The sequence below is a fragment of the Mauremys reevesii genome, linkage group 1, assembly GCF_016161935.1.
Source record: "Mauremys reevesii isolate NIE-2019 linkage group 1, ASM1616193v1, whole genome shotgun sequence".
In the NCBI taxonomy this organism is placed as follows: domain Eukaryota; kingdom Metazoa; phylum Chordata; order Testudines; family Geoemydidae; genus Mauremys; species Mauremys reevesii.
Window position 1 is genome coordinate 197,450,618 of NC_052623.1, and position 27,930 is coordinate 197,478,547.

The 27,930-nt window shown below is 44.6% G+C and overlaps 1 protein-coding gene across 10 annotated transcripts in view; it reads left to right on the top strand.

The window, feature by feature from the left end:
• The window catches only part of CD47 (CD47 molecule), an 87,307-nt gene that overhangs the window by 40,670 nt on the left and 18,707 nt on the right, over window positions 1–27,930 (top strand). For 7 of the 10 annotated variants that reach the window (XM_039527953.1, XM_039527973.1, XM_039527983.1 and 4 more), the window contains exons 3-5: window positions 10,379–10,729; window positions 15,964–16,053; window positions 17,251–17,349. In XM_039527953.1, coding sequence (XP_039383887.1) covers window positions 10,379–10,729; window positions 15,964–16,053; window positions 17,251–17,349 — 540 coding nt within the window. Of the gene's footprint in view, window positions 1–822; window positions 1,068–10,378; window positions 10,730–11,064; window positions 11,164–15,963; window positions 16,054–17,250; window positions 17,350–27,930 lie in introns of those variants that run through there. The other 3 variants (XR_005595245.1, XM_039528016.1, XM_039528023.1) reach the window with 3 other exon arrangements.

The following is a 27,930-nucleotide window of genomic DNA, read 5'->3' on the forward strand; positions in this document are numbered from 1 at the left end:
AACTGCGCAGGACTCACCCTGACACCCCCAAGAGACCCTGCGCACTGGTGTTAGGCCTGAATAAAGATGTAGCACAAAACCAGTTATGCCAACCTGACTGAAATCAGGCTAACAGAGGTTTCTGGGTAATCCCAGAGTGGAAAATACTGAGAAGCAGCATTGTCTCACAAAGCCCTGGGAAAGAGTGAGATAAGTGAGGGGGCTGGTACCAGCTGTGTTGTGTTAAAAAACAGTGTTTGAAGAACTGATAAGAAACAGAAGCATCTCACAGTTCTGACTCTAATTCCCTGGTTTAGTGTTCGGTGTGTTTTAACTCCCTCACATTCCTAACCTTTGGCGCTTGTTGAGATATTAACAATTTAATGCTGTAGAGACTAGGCATGCGTATATATTAAAAGGTGTCTAATTTCTAGTTGTTAGACAAAGGGGGTGGGTTGCTCAAGTGAATGATCTATGATGTAATAAAACTGTCTATATAGGCTAGTACTAAGCTGTAAAGGGTGGCTGGTTCTCTTCCGATACGGGCTGTTCTTTATTGACGCGTGCACTTGTGAATAAAGAGCTTTTGATCGGACCTTGCTGGTGTTGCCTGTCTCTCTGCGGTCAGACAACGAACTTTGCTGTCGGGGTTCGAGTCCCTGACACTGGGATCCCAATCCCCGCCCCCATCCGCGCCCTCGCACTGGGATCCTCCCCCCGCCCCATCCCAACCACCCCCTCATGCTGGGATCCCAACTGCCCCTCTCCCCCCGCCCTCTCGCGCTGGGATTCCCCCTCCCTCCCTTCCTCCCAACCGCCCCCTCGCGCTGGGGTCCCAGTCTCTCCCGCTAACGTCCGCGCGCTCGCGCTGGGATTCCCCTCTCCCCTCCCGCGCTCCGGGTAACCGAAAGCGAAACCCGCCGGCTCCGCCCCGCTGGCTGCGGAAGCGCGTCAGCTCGGGCGGCTCCCTGGCCAGCGCGGTTCCCATCGCGGCGGAGGCGGCGCGGCTTCCTGAACCGAGAAGCGCCTGGCGGACGGGACCATGCGGGCGCTGGGAGCCTGGGTGCTGCTGGGCGCCGTGTGCGCGGGTGAGTCCCCGGGCGCCGCCATCCCCCCTCCCCAGGGCCTAGAGCCCCCGGCCCGGGGCAGCGGGAATGGCGGGGCCTGGCGCTGCCACCGAGCGGCAGGAGCCGCGGGCCCGGACCCCTCCGCCAGCCCGTGGTGGCTCGTCGCACCCGGACGCCGCGCGGGGAGGGGGGCCGGGGCCCTGCACTCGGCTCAGCCGAAAGCGCCGGGCACCGCAGAGGTCCCTGGGAGAGCCCGGGCCGCTGCGGGGGGGGGGGAGAGATTGGTGCGCGCGCGGGGAGGCGCGTGTGTGTGTCTGTCTGGGGAGCCGAGCCGGGTGGGGCTGCTCCTCCCGAGCCCAGTGCCAGGCTCTGCCCTAGGAGCGGTGTGAGCCGCGTTCCCAAGCCTCTGGGGGTGGAAGTGAGATTTCGCCACCTGTCTTTAGGCTCCTGCGTGGGGGAGGGGGGTGTCTGGCTTTTCAGTGCCGAGCACCCCCAGGTTCTCCTGCAGGCAGTGGGGGTGGCAGGTGCTCAGTACCCCCAAAGAGCAGGCCACTGGCCTTGGGGAACCCAGCTAATTATGTTTAACGTTCTGGGGTATGTCCTAGCCCTTTGTGTGTTGTTAGAAGTGTATCTGCACAGAGACCTATACTACATGATTTGAAGTGTGTATGCACAGAGGCCCCTACAACATAATTATATAATTGTGTAAATAAATAAATTCCCTTGTCATAGCAATCTATAAAAAGGGAAATAAGAAGAACCTGGGGAATTACAGTCCAGGCCGCTTAACTTCTGGAAAGATGATGGAGCAAATAATTAATCAATCGATTTGCAAACACCTAGAAGATAATAAGGTGATAAGTGGCAGTCAGCATGGATTTGTCAAAAACAAATCATGTCAAACCAACCTGATAGCTTTCTTTGACAGCTTAATAAGCCTTGTGGATGGGGGGAAGCAGCAGGCGTGGTATATCTTGACTTTAGTAAAGCTTTTGATACTGTCTCACATGACCTCCTCATAAACAAACTAGGGAAATGCATCCTGTATGGAGCCAATATAAGATGGGTGCAAAACTGGCTGGAAAACCATTCCCAGAGAGTAGTTATCAGTGGTTCACAGTCATGCTGGAAGGGCATAATGAGTGGGGTCCCACAGGGATCAGTTCTGGGTCTGGTTCTATTCAGTATCTTCATCAATGGTTTAGATAATGGCATAGACACTTATAAAGTTTGTGGATGATACCAAGCTGGGAGGGGTTGCAAGTGCTTTGGAGGATAGGATTAAAATTCAAAATGATCTGGACAAACTGGAGAAATGGTCTGAAGTAAATAGAATGAAATTCAATAAGGACAAATGCAGAGTACCCCATTTAGGAAGGAACAATCCGTTGCACACATACCAAATGGGAAATTACTGTCTAGGAAGGAGTACTGCAGAAAGAGATCTGGGGGTCATAGTGGACCACAGGCTAAATACGAGTCAACCGTGTAATGCTGTTGCCAAAAAAAGATAACATTCTTCTGGGATGTATTAACAGGAGTGTTGTAAACAAGACACAAGAAGTAATTCTTCCGCTCTACTCCGTGCTGATTAGGCCTCAATTGGAGTATTGTGTCCCGTGCTGGGCACCACATTTCTGGAAGTATGTGGACAAATTGGAGAGAGTCCGGAGAAGAGCAACAAAAATGATTAAAGGGTTTGAAAACATGACTTATGAGGGAAGATTGAAAAAATTGGGCTTGTTTAGTCTGGAAAAGAGAAGACTGAGGGGGGACATAACAGTTTTCAAGTACGTAAAAGGTTGTTACAAGGAGGAGGGAGAAAAATTGTTTTTCTTAACCTCTGAGGATAGGACAAGAAGCAATGGGCTTAAATTGCAGCAAGGGAGGTTTAGGTTGGACATTAGGAAAAACTTCCTGTCAGGGTGGTTAAGCACTGGAATAAATTGTCTAGGGAATCTCTGTCATTGGAGATTTTTAAGAACATGTTAGACAAACACCTGTCAGGGATGGTCTAGATCAGGGTTCGGCAACCTTTCAGAAGTGGTGTGTCAAGTCTTCATTTACTCACTGTAATTTAAGGTTTCATGTGCTAGTAATACATTTTACATTTACAGGGGTTGGCAGACGAAACCCCAGACTGGTAGCAGGCTGAGTGGGGCTGGCGGCAGGGACCCCGGCTGGCAGGGGCTGGCGGACGGAACCGCTGCCGGTCTGGGGTTCCATCTGCCAGCCGGGGTCCCTGCTACCGGCTCAGAGTTCTGTCCATCCAGGCCGGTAGCGGGCTGAGCGGGGCCGGCAGCCAGAACCCCAGACAGGCAGCGCCACTGAAAATCAGCTCACGTGCTGCCTTTGGCACACGTGTCATAGGTTGCTGACCCCTGGTCTAGATTATACTTAGTCCTGCCATGAGTGCAGGGGATTGGACTAGATGACCTCTTGAGGTCCCTTCCCATTCTGTCATTCTATGTACGTCTTCCTTGGATCATGAAAAGAAAGCTCAAAGCTGAAACCAGGAATCAGCTATATGAAGTCAACAGACAGGCCCAGTTCAGTAATGTGTCTAAATCTAAGCATATGAGTAGTCCCTTTAGTTTAATAGGACTGTCTTGTGCTGGAATACCTTGCTGAATTTGGGACAAAGTGATAACTCTCAAGAGTTTTATGTTAGTAGTTAATTTAAAGGAACATTTAAGTTAATACAGTAGAACCTCAGTTACGAACTGACCAGTCAACCACACACTTCATTTGGAACCAGAAGTATGAGATCAGGCAGCAGCAGAGACCAATAAAAGAGCTAATACAGTACAGTACTGTGTTAAACATAAAATACTAAAAAAAAAAAAAAAAAATTAAAGATTTGATAAGGTAAGGAAACTGTTTTTGTGTTTGTTTCATTTAAATTACAATGGTTAAAAGCAGCATTTTTTCTTCTGCATTGTAAAGTTTCAAAGCTGTATTAAGTCAATCTTCAGTTCTAAAGTTTTGAAAGAACAACCATAACATTTTGTTCAGAGTTATGAACATTTCAGATTTCAGAGTAGCAGCCGTGTTAGTCTGTATCCGCAAAAAGAACAGGAGTACTTATGGCACCTTAGAGACTAACACATTTATTTGAGCATAAGCTTTCGTGGGCTACAGCCCACTTCATCTGATGCACAGAATGGAACATATAGGAAGAAGATACATATACATACAGAGAACATGAAAAGGTGGAAGTTGCCATACCAACTCTAAGAGGCTGATTAATTAAGATGAGCTATTATCAGCAGGAGGAAAAAAAAGTTTTGTAGTGATGATAAAGGTGGCCCATTTCGGACAGTTGACAAGAAGGGGTGAGGATACTTAACATGGGGAAATAAATTCAATTTGTGTAATGACCCAGAAAACAATCTCCTTTCCCAAGGTATTCGTAACTCTGAGGTTCTACTGTACTTTTTATTTTGAGTGGTTTAGATTATTTCATGTTTTTCATGAGACTTGGTAAATAACCTACTTTCCTATACTGTAGTGTTAAAGTCAGAATGGAAAATATTTACATTCTGTGGTATAAGTTTAACTTTTCCCATATAATGTTTTTGCCAAACTCATCCATAAGCTGTAACTTGTCCTTGTGCAGTGAACTCTGTTGAACCTTTTTTTTTTAAATGTGAATCTTAAGCTGAAATATTAAAAATATTAGTTATGGGTCATTTATTCACTTTTTGTATCAGGGCATCAATGTCATTTTTAATTTTTAATTTAATTTGCTTAATATAAACTTAAACTTTTTAAAATAAAGTTTATACAATCTGTGATAGTGTTTAGGTTTATGTACAGTTCTACTGTATTTTGATTTTCTCAGGGTATAGTCAAGAAAGTTAAATGAGTAAGCTAAGCGATTGTTTTGTTTGACCAAAGCAATATATGTGTGTGTTTTTTCATTACAAGATGCCAACTAACACTGTACTATATATAAAGTTTGTTTATGCTTTTTACATTAATGGCCAACCCAGGGATTAATGTCAGTGTGTTACAGTAATACAGTTCAAGGATTAGCTGCTTTTGGGGGAGGGGAGTGGAGGTGATCATTGGTCAAGGCTTGGAAAAGCTTACTGGAACTGCAAATAGCTGTACCAGTTGGGAAAAAAAAAAAGCTTTACTAGCTATAGTTGGTTGTCAGATACATGCAATGATTCTGCAGGCATTTATACATGTTAGTAATCTAAGGCCTGGTCTACACTGGGCGGGAGGGGGGGTGTCGATCTAAGGTACGCAACTTCAGCTACGTGAATAGCGTAGCTGAAGTCGAAGTACCTTAGCTCGAATTACTTACCCGTCTTCACGGCGCGGGATCGACGTCCGCGGCTCCCCCGTCGACTCCGCTACCGCCACTCGCTCCGGTGGAGTTCCGGAGTTGACGGGAGCGTGTTCGGGGTTCGATATATCGCGTCTAGATGAGACGCAATATATCGAACTCCGAGAAATCGATTGCTACCCACCGATCCGGCGTGTAGTGAAGACGTACCCTAAGTGAAGTCAGTGGAATTGGAACTACTCTTACTCCTGGGGAAATTCTGTGCTACTGTGCAATGCTGAATTTCCTTTCCCCCACAGAAATGGGCTGCAGTGCTGCTGGCTGCCACTAGGGGCCACTGGACCTGGCAGAGTCCAGCTCGCACATAGAAGATACTGCTGGGGAGAGGGGGAGGGAGCTAGAGGGTTCCTGGCAGCTGCAATTCCCAGCACACCCTTAGTGGGAGAGACCGTGGCGCGCAAGAAACTCCATGCAAGCCTGGTCCCAAGCATCAGGCTGTTTCTCCCTCTGGATGCCTGGGCTGGGGGTGTCTGTCTGGGCTGGGGGGGGGCCCATGGTTGAGCTTTGCGGGGAAGAGGGGGCTGGTGTCGGGCTCTGGGGGGAGGGGATGTGGGTATCTGGACAAGGGGGAGGGCCGTGGCTGGGCTCAGAGGGGAGAGGGTGCGGGTATCTGGGCCAGTGGGGCCTTGTGGCTGGGCTCGGGAGGAGAGGGGGAAAGGGGGCCCCTGCCACTGGCCTCAGATAGGAGGTTGGGTGTCTCAGAGGGGAGGTTGGCTGGGGAGGGCACCATGGCTGTCTCGGGAGGTGGGGGGTTGTATGTGTCTGTTTCTGGCTGGGCTCCGGAGGGAAAGGAGGCAGAGAAACAGGAACCGGGTTGTCATAGGGGTTTCTTTATCTCTCCTCCTGGGGGAATATATGTATGTGTGTCTATATTGTTACAGACATACTTGCTGACAGGTATTTTAAAATAAATTATCAAAATAATTGAAACTGGTGTGATTATGTAGTGTTGTTTTGACAAATAAAATTTGCGGAATTTTGCCGAATTTTTAAATATTGTGTGCAGAATTTTTATTTTTTGGCACAGAATTTTTTATTTTTTGGTGCAGAATGCCCCTTGCAGTAACTCGTGTACTTGGTTAACTTTATGCACAAGTCTTGGCAGGATTTGGGGGTCTAGATATGGTGTCTAGCACATTGAGGTCCTTGATCCAGTTTGAGGCTTCTGGGTATTAAGGCAATTGGATATTGTGACTCTTTAGAAAAACAGCAACAAAAACTATAGTTCTCGAACTGTAGATAACTAACAAAAATACTGAACATAGACACTCATGCTGTAAAATCAGATTATTTTGATTATCATCTTGCTTCTCCTGGCACCCTATTTGACTTAAATTTCTGACGTTATAGCAGCCAATATTCTTGAGAACCTAGGGTTGAAAAGGAATGTTTTATGCTATTTGAAAGCTTGCATCCCAAGCTTTTAGATCAGTGGTCCCCAAACTGTGGGTACGCCCGCTCCCCCAGCGGGGCATGGAGGAATGTTCGGGGGGCACAACAGGGCCGGGCATGCTCCCATGGGGGGGTGGGGAAGGAGCGCTGCCCAGCTCTGCTCTGGCCATGGCTCTGCTCATGGCCACGGCCCCTAGCTTGTGGCCATGGTGCCCACTCCAGGCCCCACCCCCAGCTGCGTCCCGGACTGCTGGCCCAGCCATGGCTCTGCTCCCAGCCTCAGATCTGCCCCCAGCTGAGGCCTCAGCCCCTGGCTTCTGGCCTGACCTGGCTGCAGCTCCAACCTCGGCTCCAGGCCCTGACCATGTCCCTGCTCCCAGCTGTGGCCCTGGCCCCAGCCATGGCCCAGCTGTGGCCCTAGCTCTGACTGGCCCCGCTTCCAACGGTGGCTGGGGGGAGAGGGAGGCGGAGGCAGACAGGGATAAAGGGAGGCACGAGGGGAAAGGTTTAGGGACCACTGTTTTAGATAGGTTGCAGCATTAGTGTTAACTAATGTTTCCTGAGATAATGATGGGGTCGCGACCTTCAGGTTGATAGCAAAAAAATGGGCTATACCTGGAACCAGCTAGAGCGAATGGCCCAGGATAGAAGACTATGGAGATCTGTGGTTGGTGGCCCATACCCCGGTTGGGGTGACGGGCATGAATGAATGAATGATGAAGAATTGAAGTAGAGGGTAAAAAGAACAGTAGTAATCAGAATGATAGCACATGTCATGATTCTTAGACTATGTAGCTCTTTGGGTCAAAGTCTGCCCTTGGATATGTTCATACTGTTGAGCAACTAACTTGCATTTGAGCACAGGAAACAAAATGTGTAGCCTTAGTAGAAGAGAAGAGCGTAATATTCATGAAGTCCACAAGGGTCATTGCTATGCAGATCTCATTTACCTGGGAAGTGTCTAGATACTATGGCAATAAGTGCTATAGATAACCTTTAGATGGATATGTAGAGAGAATTTGGCCTTTTGTTTTTAAAAATTCTGATAAATTTTGGTTCATAGTGTAGCAAAATACCACCTGAAATTTCTGAATTATCTGTCCTACTGACCATATACAGCTAAATAAATTAGAAGATAGGCTCTTATTTAATCTACATATTTTTGGGTGTGCAACCCCTGTATGCAAAAGTAGGACATAATTTGCAAAATAAGTTCTAACCCTCAGGGGATTTGGCTCCACCTTCAAAGTACAAGAGGTACAATAACAAACATAATTTTTATATAAGCCATCACTCATTCCTTCCATCCTTCTCTACAGAACATGGAAGCAGAAACAACAGTGGTGTTTGTTTCCCTCCTAAGCCCCCTTTCAGCTGCAAAGAAAATTCTGCAGAAGAAGAGCTTGTCGCTTACTGATTACTCCTGGGGGAATTCTGTGCCACTGCGTGCACATGGAAAACATGTCCCTCTTGCAGATTTCTTTGCTTTCCTATAGAAAGTGACAGGGAAGCCACGTGCGGAGGGGCTGGTGATGCCCATGGGCATAGTTTGGGAGGGCATTGTCGTCCCCCCCCCCAACAGAGGCAAGGTGGGGGTGCACAGAAGTCACCTGCCACTGCGCTCCATCTCCCCCCAAATTTCTGCAAGCGCAAAACTGCCCAGCTGAAGGAGAGTGCTGGTCAAACACCACCTCCTGAGTCCTAGTGCTGGTCATGTTCCCCTTCTGTGTACTGGGAACCATCCTGTTTTCTCTACAACAGTGAGTGCCTGCAGTGGGGTAGGGCAGGAAGGGTGACGCGGGGGGGTGGGACCTGGGGGAAGGCGGGTGGGGTGGGGGGAAGAGGCAGTGGGGAAAGAAGGGGATTGGACAGGGCGGGGGAGGTGGATGTGGGTGTGAGGGGAGAGTGGGGAGAGGAATGGGGAGGGGGCAAGAGGCATTAGGTAATGGGGATGAGATGGGGAAGAGAAGGGGATAGAGGAAGCAGGAGCCCAGCATCTGGCGTCCCCTTGGCAGCAGTTGCAGCTGGGGCTCCCTTGTTAACCAGCCCATTGAACCCCCACCCCAACTGACCCCACCTGCCCTTCACCTGGACCATCCCGATGAGCCCCCCAGACCCTCACCCCAATGAGCCTCAACCAGCTGCACCCGGATCCCCCTGCTGAGCCCTATCCACCCCACACCCAGACCCCCCCCCCCCACTGAGCCCCAACCACATTCACCTGTATCCACCCCTGTAGAGTCCTATTGCACCTGGAGCTCCCTGCATCCAGATCTACTGAGCTGTCTGCACCCAGCTTGCCCTACGCCTGGATTCCCCCCACGAAGGCCCTCTGCGCTTGGATACTGCCGGGTTGAGCCTGCCTGCCCACACCTGATGTGCCTGGCACAGTGAGGCAGGGCTCTGGGGTGTTTCTGGCTCAGACCCGGCTTTTGCACTGTGTCAGGGTCAGTTGAAGCCTCACCGCCAAGTTGCTGTTCCAGAGGAGGGATGCTGCAGTGTGGTCTCCCACCTCCATGTGTGCTCCCCACTGCCATGCTGGAGCCTCCATGTTTATTTATTAACAAATACAATTTGCAGAATTTTAAAATATTGTGCCAAAAAAATAAAAATTCTGTGTCCAGAATTCCCTCAACAGTAACTGATTGTACAGGCGTGCACATATATGCCTTAGGTCACAGTCGAGCTTTAGTGGGGCTACTCATGTACTTAGTTATACATGTGTTTTGCTGAAATTGGGCCTTAGTGCAGATGTTTTCTCCATACGACCCTAGACCCAGAAAATATCCCAGAAGAATTGTCTGGTTAGGTGCAGCACTGAGAATGTTGGGATCTGAGTTACTACAGAGAATTCTTTCCTGGGTGCTGGCTGGTGAGTCTTGCCCACATGCTCAGGGTTTAACTGATCGCCATATTTGGGGTCGGGAAGGAATTTTCCTCCAGGGCAGATTGGCAGAGGCCCTGTAGGTTTTTCGCCTTTCTCTGCAGCATGGGGCACGGGTCACTTGCTGGAGGATTCTCTGCAGCTTGAGGTCTTCAAACCACGATTTGAGGACTTCAATAACTCAGACATAGGTTAGGGGTTTGTTACAGGAGTGGGTGGGTGAGATTCTGGGGCCTGCATTGTGCAGGAGGTCAGACTAGATGATCATAATGGTCCCTTCTGACCTTAAAGTCTATGAGTCTAATATTTACTTATGAATGTTAGGTACTTCTAAGACACCAGTTGTGGTGGTACCTAAACATCATGTAAGAATCAAGAAGCAGTAAATATGTCTTTAAAAGGGCTGTAATCTTATCTTGCCTCTTCCTCTCTCTTTCCAAGCATAGCCTTCTTGGGGAATATTTTTTTTTAAATCCATCCATCCTTCCTCTTTCTCAAAGTTTTTATTGTTGTCGTCTTATCTCTTGTTTCCCCTCTTTTGTCCCTTATGAAGAACATTAATCTGTGCTTGTTTCAAGTGTGTGATCATGTCTGGCCATCCATTAAACTTTTCAGTATTTCAGTAGCTTTCTTGTTGCTCAGGTGTTGGGTAAATTAATTGTGGAACACTGTCTAATCAAACTTTTTTTTTTCTTCCAGGTTCTGCCCAGTTGCAGTTCAATGTAACCAAGCCTGTTGTAAAAACCAATCGTGATGAAAGAGTCATCCTACCTTGCAGAGTGACTAATTTAGCACTGAACAATATTAGAGTCATGTTTGTTAAATGGAAACTAGAAAAAAAAGAATTTTTCAGTTTTGACGGAAGCACGGGAAAGAGCACCACAAATAAGAATTTTTCATCTGCTAAGTTAAATTCTACACAAGATTTAAAGTTTGGCGATGCCTCATTGTCAATCTCAAATACACAAGCAGTTCCAGGAAACTACAGTTGTGAAGTGACAGAATCGAATAGGGAAGGAGAAACTGTAATTGAACTTCTATCCCGTAGAGGTAAGTTGATGTCGTGTGATTTTGCAAGCCTGCTATGAAATGAAACAAACCAGGCCTTGAGGGAAAGGACACAAAATAACAAATGTGAAAATGAACCATTAAAAATATCTAGAACATAAAGCCCAGTCTTTACTCACCTGAGCAGTCCTTGTGAGCAAAGTTTATATCAAAATCCAGGGGAATACTGTATGAGTAAGAGTTAGGCCTGCAGGCTGGCATTGTGTCTGTTAACTTTTAGGGATGGTGAGGCTTTTCCACCTGATTTACCTTTACTGACTATATGGTATTTGTGCCACACTCATTTTAGTTTATGTATATTCTGATCCACTCTCTAGATAATAGAAACACAGAGCTGGAAGAGAACTCGAGAGGTCATGTGGTCCACAGATCCCCCTTGAGCCCCTGAGCTGAGGCAGGACCAACTATATATCTAGGCCAGTGGTTTTCAAACTTTTTTTTTGGCAACCCAGTTGAAGAAAATTGTTGATGCCTGTGACCCAATGGAGCTGGGGATGAGGGGTTTGGGAGGGGCTCAGGGCTGGGCCAGAGGGTTGGGGTGCGAGGGTAAGGGCTGCATAGTTGGGATGGGAATGAGGGGTTCAGGGTGTGGGAGGGGGCTCCGGAGTAGGTCAGGGGGTTGGGGTATGGGAGAGGATTAGGGCTCTGGGGTGGGGATGCAGGCTCTGGGGTGGGACCGGGGGTGAGGGGTTTGGGCGGGTGGGGGCGGCTCATAGCTGGGGCAGAGGATTCTGGCGCAGGGTTGGGGCACGGGCTTACCTCGGGCAGCTCCCAGTCAGCGGCGCAGTGGGGGTGTGTGCTAAGGCAGGCTTCCTGCCTGTCCTGGCACTGCGGACCTTGCTACATCTTGAAAACCACCAGCAGCACCTAGGCAGAGGTGTGCAAGTGGCTCCACATGGCACTTGCCCACAGGCACCGGCCCCTCCTGCTCCAGTGCTCAGGGCGGGGGTAGTGCCTGGAACCCAATCCCCTCCCCGCCCCCCCGCCTAGAAGCTGGACCTGCTACTGGCCACTTCCGGGGCGCAGCGCAGTGTCAGAACAGGTAGAGATTAGCCTGCCGTAGCCGGGTAGCACTGCTGACGGGACTTTTAGCAGCCCAGTCGGTGGTGCTGACCAAAGCCGCCATGACCCAGTGCCTTACATTCCGCAACCCAGTACTGGGTTGCAGCCCACAGTTTGTCACCAGTGGTCACCAACCGGTCGATCCTGGAGCCTCTGGGCATCGATCCCAGTCTCAGTCCCCCATCTTGTCCCGCCACCTCCTTCAGCATCGAAGCCTGCTAGGGGAGTACATCCCACCCGATCGCGCTCTCAACCAAGGAGTTGGTTGTTTTCCAGCCGCAGACGACACTTTAACAAAGTGAACGCTGCAGGGACAGGACAGCCCAGATGCTCCCGCTGAACTCACAGTACAGCTGAGATGCATCTCTGCCCAAACCACAGGCTGCAATGCTGCTGGGGTAGCTGCAGCACTGATTTGGTGGTTGCTTCTCAGCGAGCGTTGTTGCCTTCTTCTTACCCTTGAAAGGTGCTTAAAGGGACAGGGAGGTGCTGAGAGGGCTGGGCTTACTGCTTTGAATTGCTGCTAGGCGCCCTCCTCTGATCCTGAAAAGGAGTCAGCAGAAAACTGCCCATCACCCATTTCCTAACCTGGGCAGGAATGCAGCACTACTGCTTCTGCACAGAACAAGTTCCAACAACAGCCGAGGGGTGCTCCGTTGCCACACCCAGCCAGAAGACACTACATCTGGGGGGACTCTCCTGTGGCTCCCCAGTCCCTGCGGGCTCCCCAGCTGCTGTGAGCGGGGGTGTGAATCTCCCTCAGCTCCCTAGCCGCATCCAGCAGGGAGGGAATCCCCAGTGGCTCAATCGTGTCTGGGGAGGGGGAGTGAGGGGAAATCAATGTTGCAAGTCAAAGGAAGCCCCAGCTTGAGAACATCCCTGATTAAACAAGTAGCCCCAGACAAGTTAATCCACACACATGCAAGGTGCGTACCAACCCAGTCCCAAACAAAAGAGCAGCCGTAGCCTATCAGAGGCTGCAGGGGTTAACAACAGCCACCCTGGTAATTGCCATGGCATGAAATGCAGTACTCCAGTCTCCTGACTGGGGCTTTGAAATACCACTAATGGAGCAGAGGCTGTTTCCAGCGCAAAACCTGGTGCTCCCAGCCACGCAGGGGAATGAAATAATTGAAGTCCTTGCAACAAATTCAAAATGGTTTTTGATGTCAGGTCATTCATTGTCGTAACTGGAATAACAACACAATTAATTTGGCTAATTTGGGAGTGACATTAATGCTGAATAAGGAGAAGGGAGAGGGAGGGGGCTAGGAAGAGGCTGCACTAACCTCAGATGGGAGGGACAGTACCTCTGCCTTCCTGAAGAAAATCCCATCACTTCCTGGGGTGTTGAGCAAGGAGAGTGTGTGACTGGGATGGTTATTATGTAGACAGCTGAGTGCATGTGTTTATACCATGGTGAGCTGTCTGTGGGACAGAAAAGGTAGAGGATCGCTGCTATAGAACTCTTATCTTTCTGTGTGAAACATTGATATCCAAAGATTGAATTTGGTTAGTGGTCTTACATTTTTCTTTGTTTAGCAGCATGGCTTTGAAAGAAGCATAAAGACTGGGTATTGGGAACAGGAACTGGACTTGATTTCATGATTTCATTTTCCACTAGGCAGCAGAAATGCCTAAAGCGGTGGTTCTCAACCTGCTTACTATTGTGGGCCGCATATGCAGCTCTCTAGATGTGTTACCGGTATGTGGGCTGAAACCACACTATATATACTACCTGTATGGCCTTAAGGATGTCACATGGGCTGCAGCTGTGTGCTGATTGGGCCACAAGTAGCCCACGGTTTGAGAACCACTAGCCAAGAGAGACAAAGTGTTCATTGGAAAATCCTGGTTAATGGAGAATATTGTGGTGGCAAAGTGATGACTGGATTTGACAATATATGTGAGAAAATGTAAATACAAAGTTAAGTCTGAGATTTTTATTGCAGATAAGACAGGCAACTCAGGTTCCCAAAGTAACATTACGATTCTTGTAATGTACTACTTGGCATTTTTTTAAAGTTTTTTATGCTTTTATTGAATTTTCAAAGATACTTTTAGGGTAAAAATATAGTAATGACACAATGTACAAATCTAACAAAAGTGACTGTAAAAGGGTTTATAAAGGAAATCCCATCCCAGTCTTCACTTTAGCATCACTGAGTTGTAAAAATATATTCTCAACAGTTTTCAGAGTTCTCAACAGTGATATCTTAGCTCTTATATAGTGCTTTCAATTGGTAGATCTCAAAACACTTTATATAGAAAAGTGTACTTAGCCTCATTTTACAGTGGTGGAAATTGTTCAAGAGAGAGGTGAAGTGACTTCCCCAAGGTCACACAGGAATTCAGAGACAGGAACAACGTCTCTGATTCCTAGTCCAGTGCCCTGACCTTTGGATCACAGTGCCTTCTTGGTAGAGTAGTGTAATACTCTCTCATGCAGTACAGATAGAATGACTGAATAAATAAATCCCGGTACATGGGTTTGCTGATATGTTTTATGTGTCTGGAAATGTTTGTGGATACCTGAGTCTGGTGCCCAGTTATATTCACTGACAACGTTCTTTTGGCTCTGTGTTTTTTTTTTTTTTTTGTTTTTGTTTTTTTGGGAAGGACTTAGTAGCCCTGTCCCTGACGGTGGACATCTTAATGGGCAACCCCGGTGTGCATTTGTGGGGCAAAGTGGGAAGGCAGATAAATTGGAATGGCTTCTGAGATCCACTAGCCTGTGTGCTTGGCTACATGGAAAAGACAAAGTCCAATATTTCTTGACAGAGAGATCATCTGGAACAATACGTTATTAAATACGTGTATTTCATCACGCTCCCTACTGTACTGCTCTCCACAAAAATTCCAGGGTGTATCACTTCTGATTGTGCCGCTGCTGTATGGTCATTGATCGAACAGAGGCCCATCGATAAAACCACCTACTAAGTCAGGCCTCTTGCTGTGACAGGGAAGTTGATATAGTTGCCCTGTTCCCCACAAACTCTCTCCCCAAGTCTTTGAACCCTTTTGTGATTTCCTCATCCTGGCCCTGCTTCTAGCATCCTTCCCCATACCTCCAGGCCCCAAACCTGCTACTATCCTATTTCCATGCAGCAATGAGTCTAGCAACTCCAAACTGGCATATATGTGAAGTGCTGAGCATCCTGCTAACCATGAGGAGTCCAGTGCATGGTGTCAAGACTGTGGCAGCTTGTCCCACCACAAAATGGTGGTGTAGTTGTACTTAACACTTTGCTTCTGGGGCTGGGATTATGGCTGTTGAGTTGTGTTGTCAGGGATGTGTGTGACAACGTAAATCTAGCTGAAGGTGTGAACTTTTTTTAAGCAGTGGTAGCTGAAAGTGCAAAATTCCATTGAATGGAGAGGGAGGAATAGAGGAGCAGTAGAGATAATTTAGAAAAGGTAGACTTTGGTCTTTGGTGAATGAATTTAAAGCAAGAAGGCTAAGTGCAGAAATGCAAGAATTTATGCGAGCCTATTATCAAAGTAATGATATTTTGGAAATTGTTGTGTCCTGTAACTGGGAGGCATGCATGCCAGAAGGTGTCATACAAAGTCATATGACTTTACCTGGATAGAATCTCTTCTCCTTCTGTTCCTTGCTGTTTTGCATGTTGTGTCCATGAATAGCAGCATGCTCTTGACAAAAGTAATGTAACTTTCAGTTGGCTCTGTTCCCATCCAGAGCCATTGAGGAAGGGCTGGCAACCTGGTATGAGAGATTAGTGAGAGGAAGGCAACCAAGAGACAGAGAGGTGAAATCAGAGCGTACTAATGAATAGAGATCAATGCAGACATACCAGTGTGTGTGGTGGTGGTAAAATGTGTGAAACAAGAAGAAAAACCTTGCAAATGCCTTCCTTAGTCCAGATGTGGATAAGGAACATAGGAAAAATATATATTTCTTGAATTGGGAGTTATAGTAATTGGAATCTTGAATGAGTAGGGAACAGCCAGTTATATTTTACCCAATTACATCAGAAGATCATAGATTGTAGTTATAGCTTTCAAAATTTGTAGCAAAGAGTGTTAAGCAGTCTAGAGACTAGGCTAAAATGCGCACTTACAATATAAACCCAATAACTTCAAATTTGATGTACCCCTCTGTTCCCTTTCCCTCTTTTTGTGTCTCAATTCAGTGTCATGGTTTACACCAGTAGAAAATGGTCTCATCATACTCTTCATGGTCTTGGCTATTTTGTTTTATTGGATTCAGTTTGCCGTTACTGGTAAGTATTAAATTTTGTTTAAATTCTTTACAAATGCTGAATGTTAGTGCTAATATCATTTTCATAAATGAAGCAGCAGGGTAAAATGGAGTAACAGAAAATGGAATCTAGTGTTTTTAAAAAATCAGATGGAAAGTAGAAGCCAGATTGGGTTGCACTTTAGAAGAAAAAGGTTAAGGAGTGACTTGATTATAGTCTAGAAGTATCTCTCTGGGGAATAAATATTTAGTAATGGGCTATTCAGTCTAGTGGGGAAAGATATAACACAATCCAGTGGTTGGAAGTTGAAGCTAGACAAATGGAGACTTGAAATAAGGTGTACATTTTAAACAGTGAGAGTAATTAACCATTGGAACAATTTACCAAGGGTCATGGTGGACTTTCCATCACTGCCAATTTTTAAATCAAAATTGGATGTTTTTCTGAAAGATCTGTTCTAGGAATTATGTCAGGGAAATTCTAAGGCCTGTAGGTCAGACCAGATGATCACAGTGGTCCCTTCTGGCCTTGGAATTTGTTAATCTATGAGATGTCCAAAGTCACACAGGAAGTCTGTGTCTGAGCAGAGAATTTAATGCAGGTTTTCCATGTCCTTGGCTAGCATCCTAATCACCTGAACAACCAGTTCATAATGCAATTTTTAAAAAAGAAAAAGAAAAAAGAAATGAAGACTAAGCATATCTAATTGAAGTGGCAAAAGGGTTTTATGGAACTAATCCAGCTTGCAGTGAAATCAATAAAAGCAGCAAAGAGTCCTGTGGCACCTTATAGACTAACAGACATATTGGAGCATGAGCTTTCATGGGTGAATACCCACTTCGTCGGATGCATGCACCCACGAAAGCTAATGCTCCAATACATCTGTTAGTCTATAAGGTGCCACAGGACTCTGCTGCTTTTACAGATCCAAACTAACACGGCTACCCCTCTGATACAGTGAAATCAATGAAAGTTGACTTGTGCCCTGTGGTAGGCAGGAGCTAAATTAATTTGTGATTAGGAATTTATCTAGGATACTTACCTCAAGTTTTATTGCTGTCAGTACTGCAGGGACAACTGGGAAGATGTACAACGTTAAGGTGCCATTCTTAAAGGGATCCTTTTTCTCACCATGGTCATAATTTAAAAGCTGTGTATTCTTGTGAATGATAATTCATTTCTAAACAAATTATCTCTCTGACTTTCCTTTTCCTTTAGTATCAAAATTTGAAACTACACTTCTGAAGATCAGCTTAATTATTGCAGGAGTTGTCATCACAGTTTTTGCTGTTGTTGGTTTTAGTCTTTTGATTTCAGGTAAGTGTAATAATTATTTGTCATCTAACGTATTAGTGGCCAGAAGTGATAAGCATACGGAAGGTTGATTTTATTGGGAAATGCGTGTTGTCAGCACCTCTGAAAATCAGGCCAGTAGTTTACTCATCTGTGTTTTAGTTGGTATAATACTGAATTTTTGTGCACCATCCAGGGTGGATAAAAATCAATGATTAAAAAAAAATCGAATTTTTAATTTAAATCGAATTTTTTTGATAAAATACTTTTTGAGGAAAAACAATCTAAATTAATTAAGTTTTAATTAAGATACATTATAGCTCAGATATCTCATCATGGAATAGGGATGATAAATTCTAATTCTATAATATGAGACAATGTATTCATGTAATGTTTAAGAAAAGTTTTTTGTAAATGAGTTCCAATAGTTCATGGATTAGGGACCCAATTTTATTGGATTCCAGGGGCTTCTGTATAGATTATTTAGGTTAATCTTTCTGTCTACCCAATGGGACTCAGTGCTCAGTCTAGAAGATGCCATCAGAGATGCTTAGTTTTGCAGTTCTCAAACTGTGGATTTGTGTCTCCAGAGATAACATGTTTAACAGCAAAAATGTTTTTAAATAAATAAATAATATTTAGAGGTGAGAAATAACAGACCTCAACCCTATTGTCCCTCTGCAAATTTGTGTACACAGAGTCAATCCCTTACCTCTTAATAAAAGTGCAAAGTTTCAAAAAGTTCACTGAATAGAAGATTGTTGGGGGTGGAATAGATCTGGACAAGGAGAAGAAGTCTGAAGATAAATGTGAGAAGGGAGGGACAGGCAATAGAAACAAAAGTGAAACTGTTTGTGCAGCATATTCCAGAAGTCTTGAGGTCTTTCAGAGTGTAGCCTTCATTGATTTGAGATCTACCATACCATTCTCTCACTAGAAGGAAAAACCTATAATGACAGCAGGTCATAAAAGAGACCCAATTTGGGAATATTTTAATGAAGTTCCTCTACCTGAGGGTAACACAGGCATGCGTGCAAAATGCAAACAGTGCAACAAAGAAATGCAAGGCCTGGTAGCCTGAATGAAACAAGATAATGAGAAGTGTTCCTTCTCAGAGGAAACTGTGTTGAAGATGATGAAAGGAACATGTCTGAACATGCAGGATCTTCAGGTGGTAAGCTTTTTTATTTCATACTTCTGGACTATTCTTGAATTCTCATGTTTGAGTAAAAATATAGTTGTTACTATATGGTAATATCATTTTAGATGCAGATTAAAAAATAAATAGCTGAAATAGGCATATCTTCCTTTTACAATTTCACCTTTAAAGTAGTACTGAGTGTCAGTGAATGCAATGAGTAATACTAAATGAGCAGTATGGTAATAATAATTAAATCACTGCATTGACTTATTTTGTTTAGGAGAATCTGTCCCCAACATACAGGATTCTGACGACTATCCACCTTCAAGATCACCATCATTTTGTATAGTTTCAGAGTTATCTGCCAATGATAGTGTTTCAGTCACATCATGTATGTCACACAGCCACAGAATATCTATCACCTGTAGCAAAAAGAAAAAAAAATCTCCATCATCTAGAAACAACCATTTGTGATAAGAACTAAAAGATTACAAAAAGAGGTAATTGATGAAAAAATTGCCCGGTTTGTTTATACAACAAACTCTCCTTTCTGTATGATTGAGAACCATACTTCATTAACATGGTTCAGTCATTAAGATCAGGATACAGTCCATCCAACAGAGCAGATGTTGCAGGCAAATTGCTGGATAAAGTGTATGAAAGAGAAATTGAGCAGTGTGCAAAAAGGTCTAAAGGGTAAAATTGTTAACCTGAGTTTTGATGGGTGGAGCAATGTCCACAAGGATCCTGTTGTATGTACTTGTATGACAACAGAAGAAGGGAATGTCTTCCTTACAGAAAGAATTGATACATCAGGAAATGCACACACAGCAGAATACTTACAAGAAGTAGCAGCAGTAAAAGCTATAACAAACTGTGAAAAAAAATTCAAGTGTCCAGTATGCAACTTGGTCACAAACAATCTGCAAATGTATCCAATATGAGAAGAAATTATTTAGAAGAGAGTGAAGAGAGTCCCAAGCTAATAACATACTGTTGCAGTGCTCATTTGATGCACCTCTTAGCCAAAGACTTCAGTGTTCCAGAAATAAAGGCTAATGTTGAAATTCCAAAATACTTCTGTAACAACCACTTTGCAGAAGCTGCTCTGAAAAAAGTGGGAGGAACCAAGCTAACTCTCCCACAAGACATGTGATGGAACTCAGTAGTGGACTGTTTTGAGCACTATATCAAGAACTGGCCTAATCTGATGAGAATTTGTGAACAAAATCGTGAAAAAGTAGATGTCACTGTCACAGCCAAAGTTCTCAACATTGGGCTTAAGAGAAATGTTGAACACATGCTGAGTACCCTGAAGCCTATTTCTGTAGCCTTGAACAAAATGAAGGGAAAGCTGTTTTATTGCTGACGCGGTTAACATTTGGAAGGAACTGAGTGAGATCTTAAAAAGAGAAATATGCAATGACAAAGTTAAATTACAAGCATTAAAAAAACCAATGGGACAGGCGCTATTGTGAGCTCATTTTCTTGCAGATTTCTCAGTACTCGCTACCAGAGTCAAACCTTAACTGCTGAAGACGAGGGGTTGGCTATGACATGGGCATCCATCGATCATCCTTCCATAATGCCAACTATAATAAACTTCAGAGCTAAAAGTAAACCGTTCAAGATATATATGTCTGCTGCTGATGTTTTAAAGAAAGTCACACCAGTGGACTGGTGGAAGTCACTTAAGTACTTGGATTCAGAGACTGTTGAAGTGATGATCTCACTTTTAACAGCAGTATCTTCTTCTGCTGGTGTAAAAAAAAATATTTTCTTCCTTTGGACTAATTAATTCCCAATTGAGAAATCGTTTGGGACCTGAAAAAGCAGGAAAGCTTGTTTTTCTTTTCCAGATTATGAACAAACAGGAAAATGAAGGTGAAGACGACTGAGTTAGCTGCAGAAGCCAATATTTTAGGCTTCTCATGTTGACTTGGCTGACATAGTTGATTTAATTTTTTTTAATATTTCATTTAACTACTTAAAAACAATTAACAACAAACCTGATTTTAAAAACTTGAATGTTTAACTAATTCAAAAATTCATATGCTTGTTTTGTTAAAATATTATATGTTTGCTAACGTTGTTTTAGTTAAATAAAACATTTTAAATGTCTGTCTAATGATGATCTCCTAATATAGCATGGCAAGAAAATCCTCCAAATATTAATTATTAACCTATTGAATTGGAGATAGTTCACCTCCCAATGACTTAATAAATATCTGCTTCAGTTACCTTTGGTAAATGAAATAACCAAACAATCATTCATTTTCTGATATAGCTGTAAAACTAATTTGAAAAGTTTGAAAATAAATCACTTTAAAAATTTATAGTGTGCACCTTCTAAAAATGAAACCTACATCTATCTGAGTTGTGAAGAATATGTATTAAAGTTATAACAACCAACAAGAATGCACTTTTATGTAGAAATCCATGATTAAATCAAGTCTTCCTGACTAGTGATTTAAATCATATTTAAATCAATTTGATTTAAATCAAATCCACCCTGGCACCATCAGTAAAAATGGTTAAAGTGAAGATGGGTAATTTGTGATGGGAAGGTAGGAGTTGAAATTTCTTGATAGAATCAATGTTTCTACATAGGTTGATTGGTAAAGGAGCCATAACAATAGCTGTGAAAAGGTGGACTGACTAGAGGCATTCCCCTAGGAATTTCATATAGAGTCAGTGAGCTGGAAGAGAGATCACTTGCTCAACCATGTTTTACCAATTTTCCTATTCCAGTAAAATTACTTGAAATAGAGGATCAGAAATTAAAGTCGCATACCACAAAGGAGCCGCCTTACCTTCTATTTCAAAGTTCGTTTTTTTTTATTGAGAAAATTTAAACATATGTTTGCTTATCTTTCCAAATGTCTTATAGAATCATAGAAATTTAGGGCTTGAAGGGACCTCGAAAGGTCATCTAATCCAGCCCCTGTGTTGAGGCAGGACCAAGTAAACCTAGACTATCCCTGACAGGTGTTTCCCTGACCTGTTCTTAAAACCCCCAATGATGGGGATTCCACAACCTCCCTTGGAAGCCCTAATCCAGTTCTTAACTATCTTTATAGTTAGAAAGCTTTTCCTAATATCCAACCCAAATCTCCCTTGCTGCAGATTAAAGTTCTTGTCCTACCTTCAGTGCACATGGAGAACAATTGATCATTGTCCTCTTTATAACAGCCCTTAACATATTTGAAGACTGGTATTGGGCCCCCCTATAGTCATCTTTTCTCAAGACAGAATTTGCTCAGTTCTTGTAACCTCTCCTCAGAGGTCAGGCTTTCTAAACCTTTTATAATTTTTGTTTCCCTCCTCTGGACTCTCTCCAATTTGTCCGTATCTTTGTTAAAGTGTGCCATCCCAGAACAGGACACAGTACTCCTGCTAAGGCATCACCAGTGACAAATAGAGTTGGACAATTGCCCCTCCTGTATCTAACATACAGCACTCCTGTTAATATTACCCGAGACTGACAATAGCCTTTTTGCAACTCCATCACATTTTTTGGCTCATGTTTAATTTGTGATCCACTATAAGCCCCCAATTCCTTTTCAGTAGTACTACTGCTTAGCCAGTTATTTCCCATTTTGTAGTTGTCCATTTCATCTTTTTTTCTTAAATGTAGTACTTTTCACTTGTCTTTATTGAATTTCACCTTGTTGATTTTAGACCAACAATTTATCAAGGTCATTTTGAATTCTAATACTGCCCTCCAAAGTACTAGCAACCCCTTCCAGCTTGGTATCCTCCACAAATTTTACAAGCATATTCTCCACTCCACTACCCATTTCGTTAATGAAAATATAAAATAGTACCGGACCCAGGACAGACCCCCTGTGAGGATCCACTAGATATATGGACCCAGTTTGACAGTGAACCATTGATAATTACTCTTTGATTCAGGGTGGATTGATTTAAATCAAAGCGATTTAAATCACCAAGTGGAAAGTCTCAATTTAAATAATTGATTTTAATCAATTTTTCCATTTGTCCTTCAGTTATTTTCTAAAGAAAAGTGCATTCTCATTTGTTCGTATAACTATTAAATGTTGATTTTTCAACTAAACAGAGTCTTTACACAGAATAGATTTGATTCTTCTTTTTGCTGCCTCGGGTATGCTATACCAATATACATTTATTTAGGCAGTTATATAGCTTACTATTTTCAGATCTTTATTAATTGTACATTTTGAGTATGTTAGAAAATGGTGACTGATATATTGCTTATTTACTAGATGATTAACTTTTTCTTCATGATTTGTGACAAACTGCATTAGGATGGTAACTGAAATTTAATTAACACAAAACAGCATATTAAACAAAGCAACCTTAAATGTTTTGGCTTCATAAACTTTTTATTAAAACATGTTTCACATTTACAACTAAATGAATTATTAAAGGAACAAAGGGATTAACAATAATCAGTGAATTAAACTGATTATTTCAGGTCAGTCTGGAAAAATTTTGGAATATGTCCAAGTGATTGAAGCTTATATTCCTACTTGCCCAAGTCTCTTGAAAATGACAGTAGTTTCCTAAGTTACTGTGGCTGTCCTTCAAACTTTTAGAACTTGTTGACCCCATCCACTCCCTCCTCGTTTTTGAATTGAGAATATTGTCAAGAAAATGAGGTGGAGTAGGTGCTTGATCCATCCATTTCTTTACTGCCTGAAATTTAACTTTGTTGCTGAATATTTCTTTTTTCCGTGTCTGTTGACTTTCCAAAGCAATACAGCAGCTATCTTTCTGCAGTTTGTCCAAGGCTACACTTATTAGCATATCTTCTACATTTCTCTTCAGTCAAATTAGTCAACATAGGACTAAAGGATAGCTGCTGTGAAAAGCTATGCACTTGACACTTGAATTTTTGTTCACAGTTTGTTACAGTTTTTGCTGCTGCTACTTTTAGTTTTAAGTATTCTTAATACTTTTAAGTATTCTGGGGTACCAGTTGTTTCTATAAGGTAGACAATCCCATCTTTTGTTGCCATACAAGCACATATTGGCTTTTCCTATATCAAGACCCAGATTAAAGAATTTCTTGTCAATGTTTTTTGCACGCTGTTCAGTTTCCTTCTCATACACTATATCCAGCAACCTTTCAGTAATGTCTGCTCTGCGGAGTGGAGCCTCATCTTAATATTGAAGCATGTCATTGAAATGTTTATTCCGAACAAGATGAAAGGGAGAATTTGTTGCATAAATGAACTGAGCAGTCTATGGAGTCTTGATGGAACTAGCTGGTCCTGATTACAAACTCATCCATGATTTTACTGGATGATGAAGAGAAGGTGGTTTTTTTTGTTTTTGTTTTTGTTTTTTTTTAAATACAGGTAATTTATCGTCTGATGTATGTTCAGTTGCAGCACTGCTGGTGCTACCAGCAGATGGCTCTGAACTTGTAGACATTCAGATGATGGATGATCTTAGCCCCTTATATATAAGTGGACCCTGAAATAAAATGGTAAAAAAAGTTACTCACTCACTATTATTCAGTGCCCTGCTTTAAAAAAAAAAAAAAAAAAAAAAAGGGGGTAAATGAAAGATTCCTCCTACTGCAGCTGTTTGTACCACTGTTTAAATGATACAGTTTATTCTAAACCCAGTTGTATAGTGAAAATAAATCATTAGGATTATCTACATCTATTTAAATTCTTTTCTCAGACATACCAAACAGCTTGAAAAAAAAATTAATGTTAAAATTAATAAATGCATAATAAAACTACTTTTAAACAGAAAATCTTCACCTAGTATATTTGATTATATTGAGCAATAAAAAAATCATTTCAGAAGTGCAGTGGTAACTGTAAAAATATAATTGATAAATACTCCCACAACTAACATGTCAATTATATTTTAAACGTAAACATTTTGAAATTCATAAGTAATTCACCCAAAACACAAACTTATGACAGCAATCTAAGTTATCGTTCATTAGCATAGTAAGATCTCATAGGCAGTCCATAGAATAGTGCAAAAATAAGTTTACTAACCACGTGATCCTGATGTCTAGATCATCATCTTCAAAGTCTTTGCTTTCTGAGGATTATTTTTCATAATGTTTCATTCTGGCAACCAGGCCTTACATCTTTTCGTTGTATTGTTTGCATTTGGCACATGTTCATTTTTTTTTAATCCAGATGTACAGGAATTTTTTGGAAATATTCCCAATTAGGACCTTTTTTATGACCTGCATGCATGGCAGTTTTTGCTCCAGTTACCAGGTGTTGAAATCAACAATAGAGGCTGCATTCTGAAGAATGTTCTCTCTTCTTCCCCCAGTGTTGTGTTTCTACACCCGTGTTGCCCCTTTCTGGTTGCACACTCTGCTCCTTCTCCCTTGTTACAGAACTCCCCAGAATTAACTCATATGCATTTGCACTGCAGTATTGGTTGGAGACAGAGAGAGGCAGTTGAGAAATTAATGGATTTCTATTTGTTTGTATTGCTGTCTGTGCACACGTACAGGGAGACAGAGCAAGGCAATTTACTTGAAGTGCCCAGAACTATCCAGAAGCAAGGGCTGGTAGTTACAGGGTAGATCAGTGTTGTTCCATGAACTGCAGAGTAAGTTTTCTTGGAGGGTGGAGTCACAGTATTTATAATTTAAGAATTGAGCCAATCAGAACTCCCATTAAAGTAAATGATGGCACTCCTATTGACTTTAGTTGTGTAAGTTCAGGCTACATGTGTCTTTCCCCCTTAATGTAAAAGCACCGGAACTACCCGGCACCGGCAAAGCCTCCCGGCACCGGACATCTCTGGCACCGGTACCAGTGCTGCACCACTCACTGTCTCTGGGATCCAAGAGGCAACACAAGCAACCTGCTGCTCCTGTACAGTTGTTGGCACCGCCTGTGCCCCCTTTGGAGCAGCGTCCCGTGCCAGACCGCCCCGTGAAGGCTCCAACTCTGGCACCGTCGAGTCTGGTGCACATAAGCTCCCCGGTGCGTACCGTGGTCAAGCTCGGCCTGCCTTCCACCCTGGAGACTTTCTCTACTGCTCATGACCTCATTGCGCTCACTGAGCCGGCATTGTCACAACTTTCGGTACCACCGGTGCGGGCTGTTACCTCAAAAGGGAAGTCCTCCATGATGCGCCCTCCATCGCATAGCGAGATGGGTTGGCACCGATCTCAGTCCCAGTCCAGGTCACAGTCCCAATCCAGGCGCTGGTCTTGTCCACGGCACCGCTCGCACTCTCAGTGCCGATCACCATCTCGGAGCCGGTAGCACTTGCAGCACCGCTCCGCCTCACGAAGATCTTCCCAGCATGATCGGTACCAATCCAGCTCCCAGCACCGATCTGGCATCGGTCTACTCGGAGTCGTTCCTGGCACCGCTCCGGCTGTAGATCTTCTTCAAGGTCCAGATCTGCCTTCCGGCACTGATACGACCATCAGTCCCGGTCCAGATCACAGTACTGCTCGAGTCTGTGGCGCCGATCTTCATCTCCGCGGCGCAGGCCAACAACACAGGATAGTGCGACCCAGCATGAGCGATCAGCTCCACCTTGGCCATCCCGCCCCAACTCGAGGTCGTTCAAAGTGGAGAGTGACTACCACATCCATGACCAAGACGCAGACAGTGCTAGCCAGTGGCACAACGAAGGGCAGGATCCTGCTCAGGGACCCCCACAATGGTCTTTTTGGACCCCTTGGGTATACCATCAGGCCTAGGGCATCCCATCGGGGGCTTCTCACTCTGCCCACTCGGAACCTGGGTCCCGGAGGCCACTATCAGTCCCCTCTGCCCCCCCAGGGGGATCAGAGGCGACGGCCCTACCCTCAGCTCAGGCCCATGCCCCTAGCATAGGGGACCCAGAGCCGCCGGATCCCCGCCCCCTCCCCCCCAGCATGACTTGCCCCAGGACCCATTAGTCCCGGGCGTATCCTCCACCACCTGTAGACCTCCATGCGCACCAAGACTTACTTCGTAGGGTGGCACGAAACATGAACCTCCAGGTGGCGGAGGTCGAGGATCCGGTGGTGGACATTTTATCTGCCAATACCTCCACACGGATAGCCTTGCCGTTTATTCGGACCATCCAGGCTAATGCCAATACAATCTGGCAGTCTCTGGTGTCTATTCCTCCCACTTCCAAGGGGGTGGAGAGGAAGTACTTGGCCCCTTGCAAAGACTATGTGTACTTATACGTTCACCCCCAACCGTGCTCCCTCGTTGTACAGTCCGTTAATGAGAGGGAAAGACAGTCAACAAGCTCCCACTCCCAAATCCAAGGAAGCTAGAAGCCTGGATTTATTCGGGCGCAAGATCTATTCTACTGGCGGCCTACAACTCAGCATGGCTAATCAGCTGGCCCTCTTGAGTTGTTATAATTATAATACCTGGAACTCGATGGGGAAGTTCAAAGAGCTGGTTCCTCAGGAGTCCAGGGAGGAGTTCGGGGCCTTGCTAGAGGAGAAACTAGCCAGGACATCCTTGCAGGCCTCAATAGATGCGGCAGACTCGGCGGCTAGGACTCTAGCCTCAGGCATAGCAAAATGCCGCATTTTGTGGCTGCTGGTGTCTGGTCTCCCACCGGAGCTGCAGCAAATGATTCAGGACCTGCCCTTTGATGGCCAGGGGCTATTTTCATACAAAACTGACTCCAGAGTCTGAAGGATAACAGGGCCATCATGTGCTCACTGGGCATGCATACCCCGGTGGCGCAATGTAGGCCCTTCCGACCCCAACCGCAGCGCACCTATCTTAACCCTGGCCGAAACAAGACTTCTCTAGAAGATGTGGCCGGGGTGGTAGGAGGAGGCAAGCTGGTCCTCAGATGGGCCGGAACCACGCCACCCCCCCACCCCTCCAACCATCAGTGGGACAATTTAGACACAGTACTCACAGTACCAATGGAAGTCTTAACCGCCCTGGTTTGGTGGCTAAAGCCCAACTCGGTATGCGGGGGGATGCCATTCATGCCCCACAGCCCTCCATAGTCCTAACCACAGATGCATCATCTCTGGGCTGGTCACCTTGCGGATCTTCGCACACAGAGCCTTTGTTCCACACAAGAGATAACCCTGCACATCAACGTACGGGAACTGAGAGCAGTACGCCTGGCATGTCAGGTGTTACACGAACACTTTCATGGCCGTTGTGTCGCCGTCTTCACAGACAACACAACAGCCATGTTTTACATCAACAAGCAAGGGGGAGTGCAATCATCCCCCTTCTGTCAGGTAGCCATTCGCCTGTGGGAATTCTGCATAGCCCACTCAATCGGCGTGGTGGCGTCGTTTCTCCTGGGAGTCCACAATACCTTGGCAGATCGCCTCAGCAGATCCTTTCTGGCTCACGAGTGGTCAATTTTGCCCAGATGTTATCTGTTCAGTTTTCTGGAAGTGGGGGTTTCCCCACATAGACCTTTTCGCCTCTCGCGAGAATCGGAAGTGCCAGGTCTTCTGCTCTCTCCAGGGGCACCCCTGGGCTCCCTATCGAACA